Below are 17,281 nucleotides of genomic sequence, written 5' to 3' on the forward strand. Positions count from 1 at the left end.
TCTATAGCAGGTTTTAGTCCATCTCCCCAGTGCAACACTCTCCTGTTTGTGATAATTTGTTGCCAATGTTCCCACCAGTTTGAACTGTAAACTGTAGCAATAGATAATGTTACCTTAGTAATATCAGGATACATTGTAGCTGCTGAGTTGCACTGACTGAAGGATTGATTGAATTTGAGAGGCGGCCATTTCGTCAGACACCCAATCTGGATTGTGACAGATTTCTATAGATACTATATAGAAAGAAGAAAAATAATGGAAAAGTAGTATCGCTGCTTTAAAGCAGCCGGAAAGCCCATGTGTGATTATTAGGGTACTTATACTATCTAGAAAATCTAGACTGCTCGTAGAAAATGCAGAATGAGACTAGCAGAGTGCGCAGAACGTTTCCACATTCCCTATATGTGCTGTCAGTTCCAGCCATCTCTTTTATAATCCTTTTTAATTGATCTCACAGACCTAATTTGGTCGTCTAATGAAACCTTATTTGTTAATAGCCTGAAATATTGTTGCGTATCTTGTCCTAGCTATCTCTCCTGTTAATACCATTGTGGTTTTTCTTGTGCATAGTAAGTGTGTGAAACGCGGGACCTTTAAACTGCCATATTGCCCACCCAGCTGGGGGAGGCGGTACCAACATGGCCTGCAGTTGTAAGTATGTCGGGAGGCACGGGGGTCCCCGGAGTTTAACTAAACGTAGCTCAGTCTGGCGTCCCCCTACTTCCCACCCAGTCTCACATCACCAATCCACCACTATTCTCCTGATCCTCATATTAAAAGCATATCTACCCTTATACGCAGAAACTTCCCATGTGCTTGAAATGATCACATATATATTCTAAATCAGCTAAAGTGGCCAATCCGGCTGTATGTGCCCGAAACTCCCCATTGATTCAATGGGCTGTTTCAGCCAAAACTGTCCGAATCGGACGCTTCGGGTGATATAAAATAAGACCCTTATTCTACACCAGGGGCGGCCAACTCCAGTCCTCACGCGCCACAAACAGGCCAGGTATTAGGGATATCCCTGCTTCAGCACAGGTGGCTGAATCAGTGGCTAAAACGGGAAGCGTTGCTCTATCATGCACATATAACAGTTCTCCTTTCCCTGTTGTGCTGAACTTTTCTGTATTGCTGCTTTTTTTTTTATATACATTTAGGCTGGGCCCCAGTCACTGCGTTTCAAGGGTTAATTGTATCCTTATGACTTATTAAAACACTCCGCGGGACAACTTCAATGAGTAATATAGTTTATCAGCATCCCAGCAAGCATTAAGGAACTAGTGCTAACCTAGTGCTAACTAGCACATGTCTATAAGTACATACTGTGTACCATTTTAAGCTGACATAAAACTTAAAGAAAACTCCATTTGGAATGACTCCCTCAGTAAGTTCCATGGTTCTCTCGGTGAAGTCCAGAATGCGGGTTCCGAATGACGTGCTAGATCTGCCCAATGGAATAAATTCAATATTTTTCTACGTTGGCCTCCTCCTAGTTTTTGGCCGTGCTCTGCCTTTTCCCCAATTGTTGCTTGCCTTTCTTTAAACAGGGACATTTCTAGGTGGTCACGAGCTGCCGTCGGTTGGTTGCTGGGGACGCCTTCTCTGATCTTGCTGTTTGGGCAGTTTGGGCAGTTGGGTTGGTCAGTTGTGGAAGTGCCGGGTGCGCAAGCGGTCGAGAAGCTTGTGGGTGGCAGTTGGCAGCACATATAAGGGTTCTAGCGGCAGCTGGGGAGTTATTATTTAAATTTACCTTCATCGCCCTCTCCCTTTATTTTATTTAGGAGTATTTTGTTAATATTAAAGCTTTTTTTTTTTATAAATTTGCATTTAAGACTGAACAAATGTTTAATTGTGATAATAAAATCTGTTATATTTTACATATTTATAAAAAATATTATATATATATATATTCCTTAGTTGGTTGTCACAGCTTTATTTCATTGTATGGTGGTATAATAACGTTTTGATATGATAAGTTTAAGCTCTTGGCTGGAAGGCAGAGAAATATTTGGTATGATATTCATACTGTATATTATTGGCTACCTTATGGCTGGAAGGCTATGTTTGGTTTATGTTTGATTATTAAAGATGAATGTTAAATTAACAAAGCTGTGCCTTTTACCACCATTTCCGTATACTACTGCCTAGTCTCATTATTTGGGCCTCATGCAGAGAGCAGCGCTATTTCAAATCTCGCCATTTTTGGGGGAAATTTGCGCACAAAACTGCCGAAAATGGCGAGTTACGGAAAACGCGCCATTTTTTTTTATTCGTTTTCAAAATCTCGCCGTGCGGCTGGCGAGAACCTACATCTCGCCAGTTTTAAAACTCTCCTAATGCAGAGAGCCGCGAACGGCATCTAGCGGCTGTTCGCGCCAAGAAAATGGCGCGATTTGCTAGTATTTGCCTCGCCAAGAAAAGTTGGCAATTACATGGAGCTCGCCGCCTATAGGAAAGGGAAAAAAAAATGCGCTATTTTTTTTAACACATTTCTACAGCGCGCATCTCTCCAATTCTAACTCGCCACACGCATTAATGACAAACATTGCAGAATTCGCACATTTCTGCATATGGAGAATAAAACTCTCCAAAAAAACTACTTTTTATTAAACTCTCCAATTTTAAAATTCGCTGCTCTCTGCATGAGGCCCTTTATTCTAAGTTTAAAGGGCAGGACATTAAAACTTGACCTGTTGGTGGCCCTTGAGGACTGGACTTGGCTACACCTTTGTCTATACACTCACATTTAAAGACATTGCCAAATCATTGGAATACCTTTTTCCTAACTATGCTAACCTTAGTCGTCCAACATTCTGTGTTGCTCCTAAAATGACCCTGTTTGGTTAAGCCTACGTAATATTTCTGTATCTCATCGACTTCCATGTCTCAGTTTTTTTAGCAGGGAAATAATTTGACACTTTACAGGTAAAGGAAAACAATTGTAGCTTTGCTTTGATTCCCGATTTCAGGAAAATGCATTCACTTATCACACTGACTCCAAGCTCCAATGCAAAATACCTGATTATTCTTGGGTTTGAGAATACAGGCATACCCCGCATTAACGTACGCAATGGGACCAGAGCATGTATGTAAAGCGAAAATGTACTTAAAGTGAAGCACTACCTTTTTCCCACTTATAGATGCATGTACTGTACAGCAATCGTCATATATGTGCATAACTGATGGAAATAACGCATTTGTAACAGGCTCTATAGTCTCCCCGCTTGCGCACAGCTTCGGTACAGGTAGGGAGCCAGTATTACTGTTCAGGACGTGCTGACAGGCGCATGCGTGAGCTGCCGTTTGCCTATTGGGCGATATGTACTTACTCGCGGGTGTACTTAAAGTGAGTGTCCTTAAACCGGGGTATGCCTGTACTTCTAAATATAAATTATATATCAAAGGGTGAAACATGATACATTGTAATTCATCTTCTTTAATCAATAGTACAGGAAAACTTCCCATTCTAAAAAATAAGAAATCTGGCATAATAAATTATCTGTATTATCCCTTTTTACACGGATCTGATTTGCAATTAGTGATGATTAATCCCCTTCCTCTGGTTTGGGAAGGTTAACAAATGTGAACTCAACAGCAACTGAATTCTTTAATCAATAGTACAGGAAAACTTCCCATTCTAAAAAAGAAGAAATCTGGCATAATAAATTATCTGTATTATCCCTTTTTACACGGATCTGATTTGCAATTAGTGATGATTAATCCCCTTCCTCTGGTTTGGGAAGGTTAACAAATGTGAACTCAACAGCAACTGCAAAATTTGCAACAAACGCCATGAATTCTTTGAAGTCAATTCCAGCTTTTCTGTTACTGTCCAAACTGCGGAGTACCTCTGGGACATTGTTCTTGTCTTCCAAGCACTTGCAGGGACAAAAAGAGCACTATGTTAAACTAGTAGAATTATCAGATGGACATTGACAAAAGGTTAAACAACTCAAACGTTTCACAGCAGCAGGTGTCAACAAATGGCTTTTAGAAAATAAGCATAAATTGCAAGCTTTCAATAGAAAGCAGTGTACCATCTCTTCTACCACATAGATGGAAAATATGCTATAAAATATATCATCAGCAATGCGTTTAGGTTATTGGTTGTATCCTATATCCGGCAAAGTGGCCGATCAAAACGATTTCCGGACTAAGTTTCCCATTGACTTCAATGGGGAATTTTGGATGAAAATGGTCCTAACGGCTGCTTTGGACAATATAGAATTACCACACACATTCCCAGCAAGCTCAAACCCCAACACCCACCACATCATATACCAAGATAATATTACTATTGAAGTATTTAACTTTATACTTATTACCATATATGTTTTGTCAATTGGATGTAGCATTGGGCTCTCCTGTCTATTGTTGTATACAATATAGAAATACCCCCCTAAGAGTCACGTTTTCAAATATCATTCATTTTAACTTTATATTGACAGTTAGAGTAATTTAGAGTAAGATTATCGAGTGACCCCTTTGTTTCTTCCTGAAAAAAATCATGTTCGAAAAGTGGCGAAAAAAATGCCCATTACATTATTTGAAACTTCAGGCTCCCGTAAGAGGGAGAATATCAAGTCTGGCTTCTTTAAGGTAGCAGTAAATTCGATAATCCAGAGCTAATTAAACGGTACTTTTGGATTTGCCAATAAAAGAAAAACAAAATAAGCTCACAGAGTGTAGTGTCGGCATTTCTTTTCTCAGAAGTTTCCTTAGCTCCCTGGTCTCAAGGCTGAGAGGGATTCCACCTTTACCTGCATACTTATAAAATACCTTTATCAAAGTAACAATGGCCTTTTCTGTCAGAGTTTGGGCACCAAACTTGGGAATCCTGTAAAATAAAGAGACAAATGTCATGTTAAAAGTAACACATCACTGACTATATTATAATACGTCCTGGTTAAATTGTGGGTATGTGTACAATGTTTTTTTATGATTATCTGGCTATTATGGTATTCATCCCATGAGTATTATAAATGCCACAAATCATTGAAAGGGTCTTCATGAAAGAGTGGCAGTCTCTATATACATATTTTACTATGTACAGAGAGACAGACTTGCTGCTTCAATTGTGAATAAAACATGAAGAAACACATCAGAAGCATAAGAAGGAAATATATCTTACATTTGTATATTTACACTGTGATTCATCTTTGTGCAGTTGTAACGAAATTTAGAATAGAGAATACATGATTTATTCATTGCAAACTGACAATTCTGTTCTGTAACTAGGAACATTTGTACATTGGAGGCAACTAAAAGTTCAATATCTGTTGCTATACTAGGAGATTCCTACTTGTACACATGGCTGTGATAGGGAGAGGGCAATAATCCAGTTTGGTGTAAAGTGCAACAGACCATTATATATTTTGCAATGTATACAGATTATTCCCCCTTAGCAGTTTGATGTTTTATATTTTGCTCTCTGCAGTTTTATGCAGTTATCTTCTTCACCCTCCATTGATCTTTTTGTTGCTGGTGGCAAAGTGGAAGAATAGCAGTTGTTATAATAAACAATCGAAAAAATATATATAAATTATTTTAAAAAGATGACAGAAAGCGCGTCACAGCCCAGTAAATCACGTGTATACTTTAGCCATCTGCTCTATATTTGTAACGCTCGGCCTGCCCACAAGCCAGACGAGACCCCGGGACTGAGGTGGAAAGGAGAAATACCACACACCTAGCAGTAAATGGGGGCACGGCCGGAGTGTGGAAGTAGCGTAGGTGGTCCAGGTAACAAAAATAGAAAAGGGTACCGTACTTGACAACTCCAGCGTAGAAAGGTAAAGTCCGTAAGCCAATGGTCGTGGGATGGAGAGAGCAGTGTAGTAGAGTGTCCGTAAGCCGTGTCCAGGGGATATAGAAGTCTGCAGGGTAGTAATGTCCAAAGCCAAATCCAAGGAGTTCCAGAGAGCAGCGTAAACCAAGTCCAAAGCCAAAGGTCAGATCCAGGGAGGTCAGCAGAATATCCAGGGACAGAAACACAAGGAAAGACAAAAGAGGCCAGGCAACAGCAGACAGTACCAAGGTACAGAAGCTATACAGAGCAATGTGGTAATGGTGAGGGGAGACTAAATAGGGGGCTGGGACCTATCAGAGGAAGGGGAGGAATGGAGGAGCGGCCCGAGGGAGGACCTGATAGGGGAGAAGGGCCTGGGGGGCGGACCTGATGGAGCAGGGGCAGGGAAGCGTGTGATGCACCCGCAGCACCTGTGGAGGCGGAGTCAGGTGCACATCGCCAGTAAATGGAAGCCTGGGTCTGCGCGCGCCCGTAAGGGTGACGCGCGCGACCCGGAAGTGCGGGAGCAGCTGTGGGGGGGGGGGGGGAGCGCGAGGAGTGAGGCACACCGCCGGGGAGCCTGGGCGGCACGGAGACAAGGTAAGGAGGCGCTGGAAGCTGGTGTACCCGCAGCGCGGTTCCTTACAATATTGATTGTATACTTTAAGTAAGCAAAGTAATGGGCGGGCTTCATTGTGATCCTTTTCTAATGTAGTATTATACTTGCGATACCATAAAACGGGTTTCGGAAATGACATCTCCACCGATACTTTTCATTTCATCCACGTGGCACAGATTAAGCATTCTCCAGCGTCCCACATGGTCTTTGCTGCTGCCCACTGCGTTATCGATCACATAAACGGAAGCTTCGACGCTCGTTTCGCACCGGCTTCCTCAGGGCGATTTTTTTCCCACAATGTTTTTTGGATTTGTGTTGAATAGAAATTTTGGTCCGTGAATTGCATCGCCACCAACTAATATTAATTCTAATAGCATTTTGGGTAACAGCTAGCGTTTGTATGCAGCCTGTAGTGTTGAGCTAATTTTTTCTTTCTTTTTTAAGAATAGCTGTTAATAATCCAGGAATAGGGATTGAGGGAAGACTTGTGCTGAGGACCCCATGAGTAGAAGTGTTTTCATTTTGTGCCTGGGATATTTGGTTTGAACTTTGGCTTCAGTAAAGGTAAGAGATAGTAAGTCACATGGTCTAATGTAATCCCTTAATGTATGATCCATGGAACACTTACGGATATATATATATATATATATATATATATATATATATATATATATATATATATATATATATATATATATATATATATATATATATATATATATATATATATATATATATATATATATATATATATATATATATATATATATATATAAATGCAGCCAGTTGTTGCTCACTTACTGATAATGCAAAACATCACAGAGTTTCCATAGGTATCAATGGCAGTAATAACGCAGAATATCACATGATATCCCCCCATAACACGACAGAGGTAGGAAAAAAAACCCTGGCTACTATTGTGCAATGGAATTTGACCCTAGTCTATCTAAACCTAAATGGTAGTCATGGGACCCGCCTCTATATGTTAGACATAACATGTAGAACATCACTTGTCACAAAGGTACATGTGCATATTCAGAAAGGTAATCCTGATAGGTGCAGCAGTGACAATAAGGGTGCAAAGGATTGCATGGGCAAGATGTCTGTGGGTGCTGTGGTATTGGAGAACAGGTTGAACTGGAGTCAGAGAAACATGTGCATTTTAGACAAATTAATTCATATTCTTTTGAATGGGAGTTAGGGCGTGCTAAAGGGTAGCGCCCTCTAGTGAATCTGCGCCTACGTTTTAAGGGCAGCTACCAGTTTAAATTCCTGCTTCATTCAACTAAAATGTCTATAGTTTCATAATTACAGTGAATCATCTTGTTTCGCAAGTTCTGAAGATCACATCTGGCCTCATTTCTCTGTAGTAAAACCATACAAAACTATCATCTGTTCAGAAAAGTTTGTTCTTCTTATTGCTAAGCTCCTATCATTATAGTTCAGTAATTACTGCAATGTGGAAGAGATACTGTAAGTACACTTTTGAATATCTAATTAAAACACTCCAGACATTTAGTTGAATTAAAAGTTAAAAGCCTGGGAGAACATTGGGGAGGTTCGGGTGTTCCTTTCGAATTGCTTTAGAACTGACAAGCACGAACCTTAGAAATAAGGTTCAGATATAGCAGATAAGTGGAGTATATAGAAACTGAATAATAATAACAATGTCCTACGTGTTTCTATTCATACCTTATTTTTAACAACTGTACAGAAACTAAAGAAAATAAGGCGTCAGTAAAAAGGGAAAATAAAGGCTTGAAGGTAAGGAAGAGGGAAATATAATATTCCAAACACATTGTTTAAGATTTATTTTCTATAACATTTAGAAGAAAACTTTAGAGGCGTTCAGGCATAAAAAAAAAAGCGTAAACCACTGATATTTTCTGGAATAATTGAAACAAAATATCTGTCACTGTCATAAATACTGTATATAGAGAAGAAATGTAACATTCGCTCTTAAAGCAGATGGTTTAAATAAATGTGAAGTGGTTAGTATGTGGAACACAGTATTTTTTTAAATACTGAATATGGCGTTCTGCATAGAATAGTTCTATACAAATGGAATATACAATTGTTTCTTGGAACAAATATTAATACACCAAGAAGAAGCATTTGCAGATAAAAACATATTGCCCAAGGCTAATCAATTATCCCTTAAACAGACAAGTTTGAAATCCATCCAAGAACGCAAGATACATTTTGTGCAACACTCTATCAAATACAATTATAATGAAAATTCAGAGTTACTGCTTGTGAAATGTCAGAGGTCCCGCCTTCACTGAGAGGCCAAGAAAAGATCATACTAACGAATGTTTAGAATGCCACACTGTCTAATTTACTGTTACAGACATCTTAACAAAGGTTTTCACAGCACAGGACTAATGACTAATCAGATGATTCATAAGGGGATAGGCTGTGACCTTATCATACCCCCAAAGTGTGATTTTTTTTATTAATGTTGAGTCAGATAGTAGCGCTTGGAGAGCATGTGAATGTTGACGTTCAAAAGTTTTCAAAATGTACTAATTCCACTATTAACAATTCCACTATTAACAATTCCACATGAGGTGGTGTGTAAATGTTGTCATGTTGTATTTTATTTAATGATCTAGCACAGAGGGCATCGCAAATACTGCTAGAAATTATGCTTTAAGGCGTATAATATCATCTTAACCTCCAGTGGGCAAAGTCACCCAGTGACAACTCTAAGAGCAAGAGTATTCATCAAATAATTTGTGTTACTGATCAGATAGTGTTCAATAGGAATCCTAATGAAGGATGTCTCTTTCTGAATGATATTAAGGGATCCTACAAACTAGTTTTAAAACAATTGTAAGAATGTCCTCTTGACATTAAACTTGCTTCAGGACTACGCTTTAATGGATCATACAGGAGGATAAAGATTTAGGAGAGGAGACACCTAGCACATATATATTACGTGTGTTTTCCGTGTCTTTTCATAAGCATACAATGAGGAAAGATGCATTACAAATTTATTGATTGTGATACATGTAACTATTCTCACTACGAGCGCAGGGTTAGCTATAACTGGCCCTTGCTGAGATGGGAGGATTACCAGAGAGGGAAGAAGATGCCACATGACGAACTCTGTGTACGGGCAGCAAAATACGACACAAAAGCTTTAGTATTGTTAAAGAGAGAGAATCATTGCTGTGATCAATTAGCTTTGGTTAAGCAAGACAGTCACAATTGCAGACTTGTAGCCTATTAGTATCAATCATTTTGTCATTATTTTTTCCACTGCATGTAAATATATGCAGGCACGTCTGTGTGTACCAATTTAATGCATCCTAACAAAATGTTTAGTATACTTAATGCACGTGCTAACGAATTATACGACATCACCAAACACTCTGTGTAACACAGCACCTCCCGGACTTTGCAGAAACTTTGTTCAGTCATATCAGGGGAACGGGACCTTTTGTTAAGGAAGTCTCTACTCACCCAACAGCCGACTCCATATGCTCCTCCCTCTTATATTTACAGACATTTCATGGGCAGTTAGGGGACAATATATGTAATGGGCGAATGTAACAGTTACAGACAAGATTAAAATGTGAGAGCGGAAGTCTTGAAAGAACTTAAACCGGAGTAGTCTGTAGTAGCAGTACACAAGGATCTCATGATGTTTTACAGAATAGGTAGGGATATAGCATTGTCCATAGTTAAAATATGATGCCTAATTTCATAGACATCATAGCCGTTACCAAGTCATCTGCATCATTTATAACATGATCGAAAAACATTTTGTTTTAAAGCTCTTACAGAATGTTCTACCCAGTTGTATTCCATAACACTCGTTGGCACGATGGCACCGGACGGGCATGATTGGCTAGTTGATGTAAATTACTTTTTTATTTACATGACAACCGAGCCAGCTTGCCAAATGCTAGATCTCTGGGGATATCAAATGACATTGCTTTTCAAAAGCTGATAAGTAATGTAACAGAATCTACACACCTCTTATACAAACTCAAACAACAACTTGCAAAGGTACGGCACACTAATTAAAAAACAAACAAAAAAAGAACCACCTAGTGAACTGCATAATTATTTAAATAGGTTTGCCGTTATTTAATTACTATGTGCTGTAGAATATGATACATCAATGTATTCATGTGTGCATGGCTTGTATTAATACAGTATATTAAATTGTGCTCAAAGTTAACTGAAAAGCCTCCAAATAGTTCTAGGATGTTTACATTGAAAAATAGTCTAATGTAAATCTAGAGACTAATTCTAAAGACCAAATAATCCATGCTGTTTAAAATGAAGTTTTAAAACCCCCATGTAGTTCCAGATTAACAACATACGGTACCTGGCATTTTGAAACAATCTTTATAAACAGAAGGGAAGTTGCATGGCTGGGTTGATTACATTTAACATGGCTACTATATATTTTTCTAAGTGGGATTTAATATAAGATTTAATATAAGATTTTTTGAGTAGCAATACATTCATCGTTTTGTAAACAGTTGTAGTAATGTGTTTCAGGTACCCAAAGCCTGTGTATATATTACTAATAATACAACATTTAATTGTGAAACATCCAAGCATAGAATGTGTATATTCATTCTCCAGGAATGCTAATTTTTTTTAAAATCACAGTTGTTTCTCTGGGGAACATTTAGCTAATCAGTCCGGTGCTTCAAATCATTAACTAAGGGGATAGAATTTCAATGCAAGTCAAAAGGAGTTCGTTAGGGTTAGGGTTAGTAGGTACAGCGTGTCAAACATTCGGTTGACACACTGTACATTGGGTATATTGCTGTGGATGTTCTCCTTGTGGAAACTTTAATCGTCCTGGAATAATTACTCTGCACCTCAGGATATTAACATTGAGGTGCTGATGTATCAAAGTCTCTCAGCTGCAAAATTGGGGCAATTCGGGTGCAAAAAAACTGCACCACATTTATCATAGAATAAAATACCATTGGAAATCTTGTTAAATCTGATGTAGTGTTTTTGCTCCACTTTTGCAGCTAGCAGAGGTTGATACATCAACCTGAAAATGTCTAACCACAGTGGTACTGCGTTTTCTTTTTTAACTTGGGCTGCTATTAAGACCTGTTTTTATATTTTGCATAATAATGGGACTAAAGCCCGTATTTTCTAAGCAGTATTCCACAAGACGGTTGTGCTGCATTTCATCACTTAGTAAATAAGGCCCTGACTTATTATGGCTACCAATGAATGAGGGGAATGCCAATGTGTTCTGTGGTTCCTCATATTGACTGGTCGTTGTGGATAGTGCCCATGTTTTCAGCTCGTGAACCAGTAACCACTGGTTTAGTTAAGGTCAACAAAAAACAATGGTTTGACGCCTTAACCAGGCCTATCCCACAATCCTGCTTCATAAGGTTTCAATCTGAAAACAAATGTTACATTTAATACAAGCTATAGGATGAAATATTATTTAATTGATGGTAAGTATAGTGTTAATGCAGTTTCAGTCATTCACATACTTTATTGAGTCAATTATATATCACTTAGGGCCATATTTAATAAGTGGTGCTATGGCATAAGACACCTTCTAGCAAATAGTGAGCTGTAAGGCATCTTTCGATGCTAGGAGGTGTCTTATAGCATAGCACTGTTTAGTACATATAGGAATATATATATATTCACATTTGAATACTATACTATGCCCCATTTAGCTTCCTTATATCAATATTTGATATATTATCTGCGTAATAGCGTAATTCTGATAGCCTTATGAGTTAACGTAGCTTATTCATAATTATTATATTCCCATGTGCTACAAAAAACTGGAAAGTCAGCAAAACATTACATTACACAAAATACTATAAACTAGTCAATTTACCTCTTATAATTCAGTATAGTATGAATGTACATGTCCTGTAATTCAGTAGTGATTTCAGTGATAAATTCAATGAATTCCAGAAAGTCAACTTCACCATCACCATCCAAATCTAGTAATACCATTGCATCATCCTGGAATGAAACATATTCAATTGATACATCAAAATCCAATTGTATTTATGTGCCTTATGTTACAAGAAACCTACACGTAGAGAGCTTGGAAGTTCATCATTGCTAAAACTTGTATGCACATCTCTGTCAAAAGATACATTTCTGGGGTAGATCCTCAAAGCCCTGTTATTGACTTAAGAACACGTAAACTTCAGTTAACGTCTCGTTAAGTGCGAACGGGGATCTTCAAAGCTCACTAACGATGCATTAATTGCTTTTTTCAGCCGTAACGAGTCCTTGCGTTACTATAATTGACATTAATCTTAATGATATGCAAAAGAGGCGTTCCCTCTAACAGTGCATATCCACACAGCTCCGTTACAGTTACCGCAGGGATTTTACGATGCGTTAGTTAGGTCAGCGCTAAACTTGGCGTTATTTACATAGGTCTTTTACAGAGTCTATATAAGGGTAATCGTGTTGTTATTTACCGAGTTCTTTTTCTCTCCTGTCTTCTCTTTCTTTTACTTTAATTCACCTATTCAGGGTCTTCTTGATGTGAGTAATGCCACCTTTGGGTAACGCCATGTTATTTGAAGCTAACGCAAGGCAGTGCTAACTTCCCATGGCGCTAACCCTATGCTAATGAGATTCCCAACGACAGTTGTTTTTGTATATACTTAGCTTTGTGGATACCCGTTAAACTGAGGAAAACGAATGGACATTACCTAATTATGTAACATCACGCCAGTAGCCCAGATTTAATAGAGCTCTCCGAATCTACCCTTTTGACATAGTCGCTTTAATTATATTCTTGTTTTAATAGTCTGTCTTTGTCAATCCAAATATTGTCAGCAATTAGCCATATTTAGTCTTTGTATTGTTTCATGCTGAAGATTTTTGCCCTGAGTGCTAAGTGATTTACAGTAATGTAGCTGTCACTTAAGCAGATGAACCAGGTTTAAATTAGTGTCAGCACCATGTGACATTGGTTATATTGATGATGTTTTATACCTTACAATAATCTGAACCCTTCAATTGTGATGCATTGACTCATCTTGTCATCTTGCAAAGGATTGAGAAATAAGTGAAAATGCAGACATCTAATATAATTACACGCACTATATTGATGTTTTATACCTTACAATAATCTTCATGGTTCAGTTGTGATTCATTGAATCATCTCATCAGCTTGGAAAAGATTGACAAATAAGTAAACGTGAAGACATTTAATGTAATTACACAGTATTCCAGTTCTAGCTTTTTAAGGGATTTACTCCATCTTGATAATGCGATTTCTTTTCACCAATAAAGGAAAGCTGTTTTACTATATCTTTGCTCTTCGGTTTTCAATGCGTTATATACTATATTTAGCCTGCATAAACTTGCCATATTTAGTTCTAGTAGTTTCTTTAATCTAAATGCGCTGTAACCTGTAAGGTAATTTATTGCTTAGCAGCAATCAGTAAAAAGTCCCTTTTTAAATCAAATATCAAAAATTCCTTTACAAACGTTATATATATTTCTCAGCCCTTTGAGAAAGTCGCCCGTTGGTGACGAAACGCGTCAGGGACTCTGACGTCACTACGCAATTACGTCACTACGACGCTGCGCACGCGCACGAGGCCGCATCAAGCGTGGGATACATTCGGCGGCCATTGAGAGTGGAGAGGCGATTTTCCGATATCCTGTGGACTGTACTTAGCCGGCAAACAACACCCCTGGTATCCGGTGAGCTACAATTCCTTCACGCAGCCCTGAGGGAGCCTGTACGTGCGGACGTTTGCAGCAAAGATACCGGATGGTGGTGATATTATCACAAATTGCCTAATTATCATTTTTATCTTGTGAGTGCGTTTCCTTCCCCCCCCCCTTCCCTTCCCTTTTACTATTAAACACACAGTTTTATGCTATGGGGCGTGCGCTCTCTCTCTTTTCTTATATATATGATACATTTTTATATTATTATTATACTGTAAATATTTATTACATATAATATTATTAGATACATATATTGGTTTTTATTAATTTCCTTGTTTATTTAATTAGGTTTTGTTGATGAAATTAAGTAGTTGTAGATTGTATAATTTGTGTTAATTCACCTGAATTCTTCATCTTTCATAATCAATGATGTAATATCTAAATATTGCACAGCTTGACCAGCCATCAATCACCTACAAGAAACTTTGCATAATATGCACAGGCATAGGAATAATAACAGTAAAGCAAAATAATTATTAAATAACACCACTCCCAAATGTAATTATACACCATCATGTAGTACTTTAAACAGTGTAAGATGGTGCATCAATTAAAGGATGCAAGAGATCCTTAATAATGGCATATTCCATACTACTTATTTGGCTGTGCTCCAAGTTAAGTGCTACTGTACATGTGAAGTGTCTGTAGAGTTACATTGGAGTCAACATCTCTGGATGTTTTATTAAATGAAGCATTTCAACAGCCTAGACTCGTGGCGACTGTCCCACACCCACAGTCACTCCCACCAACCATTGTGGCCAAGCACATCCAACTACGGCACTTATTCCCTCACCTGCTGTCTCTGTGAGTCTCCCAACACACCACTTAGATTGTAAGCTCTCCGGGGCAAGTATTTCCTTTCCTATTGTCTGATTTTGTTGCGTTTCTTGTATTATAAATCCCTGTACTGTGCTGTCTTTGTAAAGCGCTGAGAACACTGTGGGCGCTATATAAATAAAGCTATTCATAGATTTAGCTTTCTTACCCTGTAGCAACAAGGGAGTTCCTGCAGAAGAAATGTAGACAATTCCGTTTTGTTCAGTGTCAGGGCATCTCCTTCCTTGGCTGAGTATTTGTGAAAAACACCCAGGAGATTGTAGACTGCAAACTCTACAGCTGCCATGGCTCAACCGTTCTTCATGTGGATCACTTTACTGACTGTAATGGTAATGGAAGCGCTTAATGTATTGTTTACTGACCGGCTAACAAAACGACTGTCTTCTGCTACAGTTTGTTGTGTGCCTTTCTGAGCCAAGTAATGTGAAGCTGCAGAGACAAGCGCCCTTGCTAATTAATGTATGGGTGTTGCTAATTTAAAGTGCAAATTGCTGGGGACATTGTCAGCTGAATATTGTTGTTTTTAAGTATCTTCTATAAATAACCTTCCCAATATTTATTTCTCTTTAATATGTTTTCTAGTAGGGTTTAAATTAAGATTGTTTCACTGTAGCACATTCGCTCAGCAGTGTAAGTATTGCATGGGATCCAGATAAGGGTTTAAACTTTTAGTGAACCACTTTGTAGTGGGAAAGTTTGGAACGCGTCAACAGTATAAATAAAACATGATTTTAAGTATAGCTTTATTAGGACATCACAAGACTTCCATAGACAATTACTGAGCTTATTTAATCTTCAGGTAGAGGTTACAGCAAGTCTCCTTTTTATTTACCCAATTGTTTAATGGGTCTGAACCCGTACTTTAGAACCTGAAGCAGGACTTCAGCGGTTGTACAATTGGGGAACCCCCCACTCCAGAGAAGCGGTATAATTTATGCAGTGGAGGATGAAGACCCTCTGGGACCACTAGGCACCAAGAGATTTGGGGGGATTTTCCTCGAGGCGGTCCTCCTGCAGCTTCGTGGCATCATGACGTTGTGGCATCATGTGACGTTGCGTTGTTGTCACATCGTGCCGTCGATTGACGTCGGGTCACCATGACAACGTGACACTGCAGGAAGATGGCTGCTCCAGAAAAGGTAGCAGTGCTCAACTCCAGTTCTCAAGCCCCCCCCCCCAACAGGTCAGGTTTTCAGGATATTCCTGCTTCAGCACAGGTGACTCGATGACTGAATCTCTGATTGAGCCACCCGGGATATCCTGAAAACCTGACATGTTGGGGGGCTTGAGCACTGGAGTTCAGCACCCCTGCACTAGGACACACCCTTTCTACAAACAGTTATAAAATGAACACAGAGGACCTGTTCTTATGGTTCACCATTTGAGTTGCAGTACCAGTTTATGTACTTGATAGCATCAATCACCTGTAGCCAAACTAAAACTATATTGTCATAGTCCTATAAATGTTAAAAGGCCAAAAATATCCTCATGATGGATTTTAATCCCAAATTAGTTCTTCCATATTTGTTTTAACACAATCCTCTATGCTTCTTGGCTACTATATAATGCACAGGACAGTGGCAGGTAATGAGAGGACAGTTTTATTCATTGAAATGTCAGGTACGAAAGTTACTTGTATAATAAAGATGTGTATATAGTAAAACCAAATGCGGTTAAAACTTTGTTTTCAGACCAGACATGAACATTATTTTAAGCATGCAAACAACACAGTGGGCAATAATGGGTGCAGTGGGAATGTGACATCGTTTTGCTTTTTCCCATGTCTGGTGTTGCCTCTTATTATATTTGCTGTTACACTAAACCAGTGGTTTCCAACTTCTTTTTGCTTCAGGAACCCCAAGTGAAATTCTGAGGAACCCCCAACCATCTCTAATAGCAATTCTGTGACCAGATGCATGGTAAATTCTTCTGTATTTGATACAATTTTCAAATGACCAGAAAATTGCAGGGAACCCTTTAGGGAGGCCCAGGGAACCCTAGGGTTCTGAGGAACCCTGGTTAAAAATAGTGCACTATTCTCTCTCTCTCTCTCTCTCTCATCTCTCTCTCTCTCTCTCTCTCTCTCTCTCTCTCTCTCTCTCTCTCTCTCTCTCTCTCTCTCTCTCTCTCTCTCTCTCTCTCTCTCTCTCTCTCTCTCTCTCTCTCTCTCTCTCTCTCTCTCTCTCCTCTCTCTCTCTCTCTCTCTCTCTCTCTCTCTCTCTCTCTCTCTCTCTCTCTCTCTCTCTCTCTCTCTCTCTCTCTCTCTCTCTCTCTCTCTCTCTCTCTCTCTCTCTCTCTCTCTCTCTCTCTCTCTC

At 38.9% G+C, this 17,281-nt stretch overlaps 1 protein-coding gene across 2 annotated transcripts; it reads right to left on the reverse strand.

Moving 5' to 3' along the window:
• Window positions 1-3,419: 3,419 nt before the first annotated feature.
• LOC142486533 (protein S100-B-like) lies at window positions 3,420-17,019 on the reverse strand. 2 transcript variants are annotated; one of them, XM_075585115.1, is made up of 4 exons: window positions 15,115-17,019; window positions 12,259-12,389; window positions 4,783-4,840; window positions 3,420-3,881 (listed from the first exon to the last, which is right to left on the reverse strand). In XM_075585115.1, the coding sequence occupies exons 1-4, from the start codon at window positions 15,250-15,252 to the stop codon at window positions 3,720-3,722; spliced, it is 489 nt and encodes a 162-aa protein (XP_075441230.1). In that variant the 5' UTR covers window positions 15,253-17,019; the 3' UTR covers window positions 3,420-3,719. The 2 variants fall into 2 exon arrangements, with proteins under 2 accessions (XP_075441230.1, XP_075441229.1); XM_075585114.1 differs by having other exon boundaries at window positions 4,684-4,840.
• Between the last annotated feature and the right edge of the window lie 262 nt (window positions 17,020-17,281).

This window comes from Ascaphus truei, unplaced genomic scaffold, assembly GCF_040206685.1.
Source record: "Ascaphus truei isolate aAscTru1 unplaced genomic scaffold, aAscTru1.hap1 HAP1_SCAFFOLD_938, whole genome shotgun sequence".
NCBI lineage: Eukaryota > Metazoa > Chordata > Amphibia > Anura > Ascaphidae > Ascaphus > Ascaphus truei.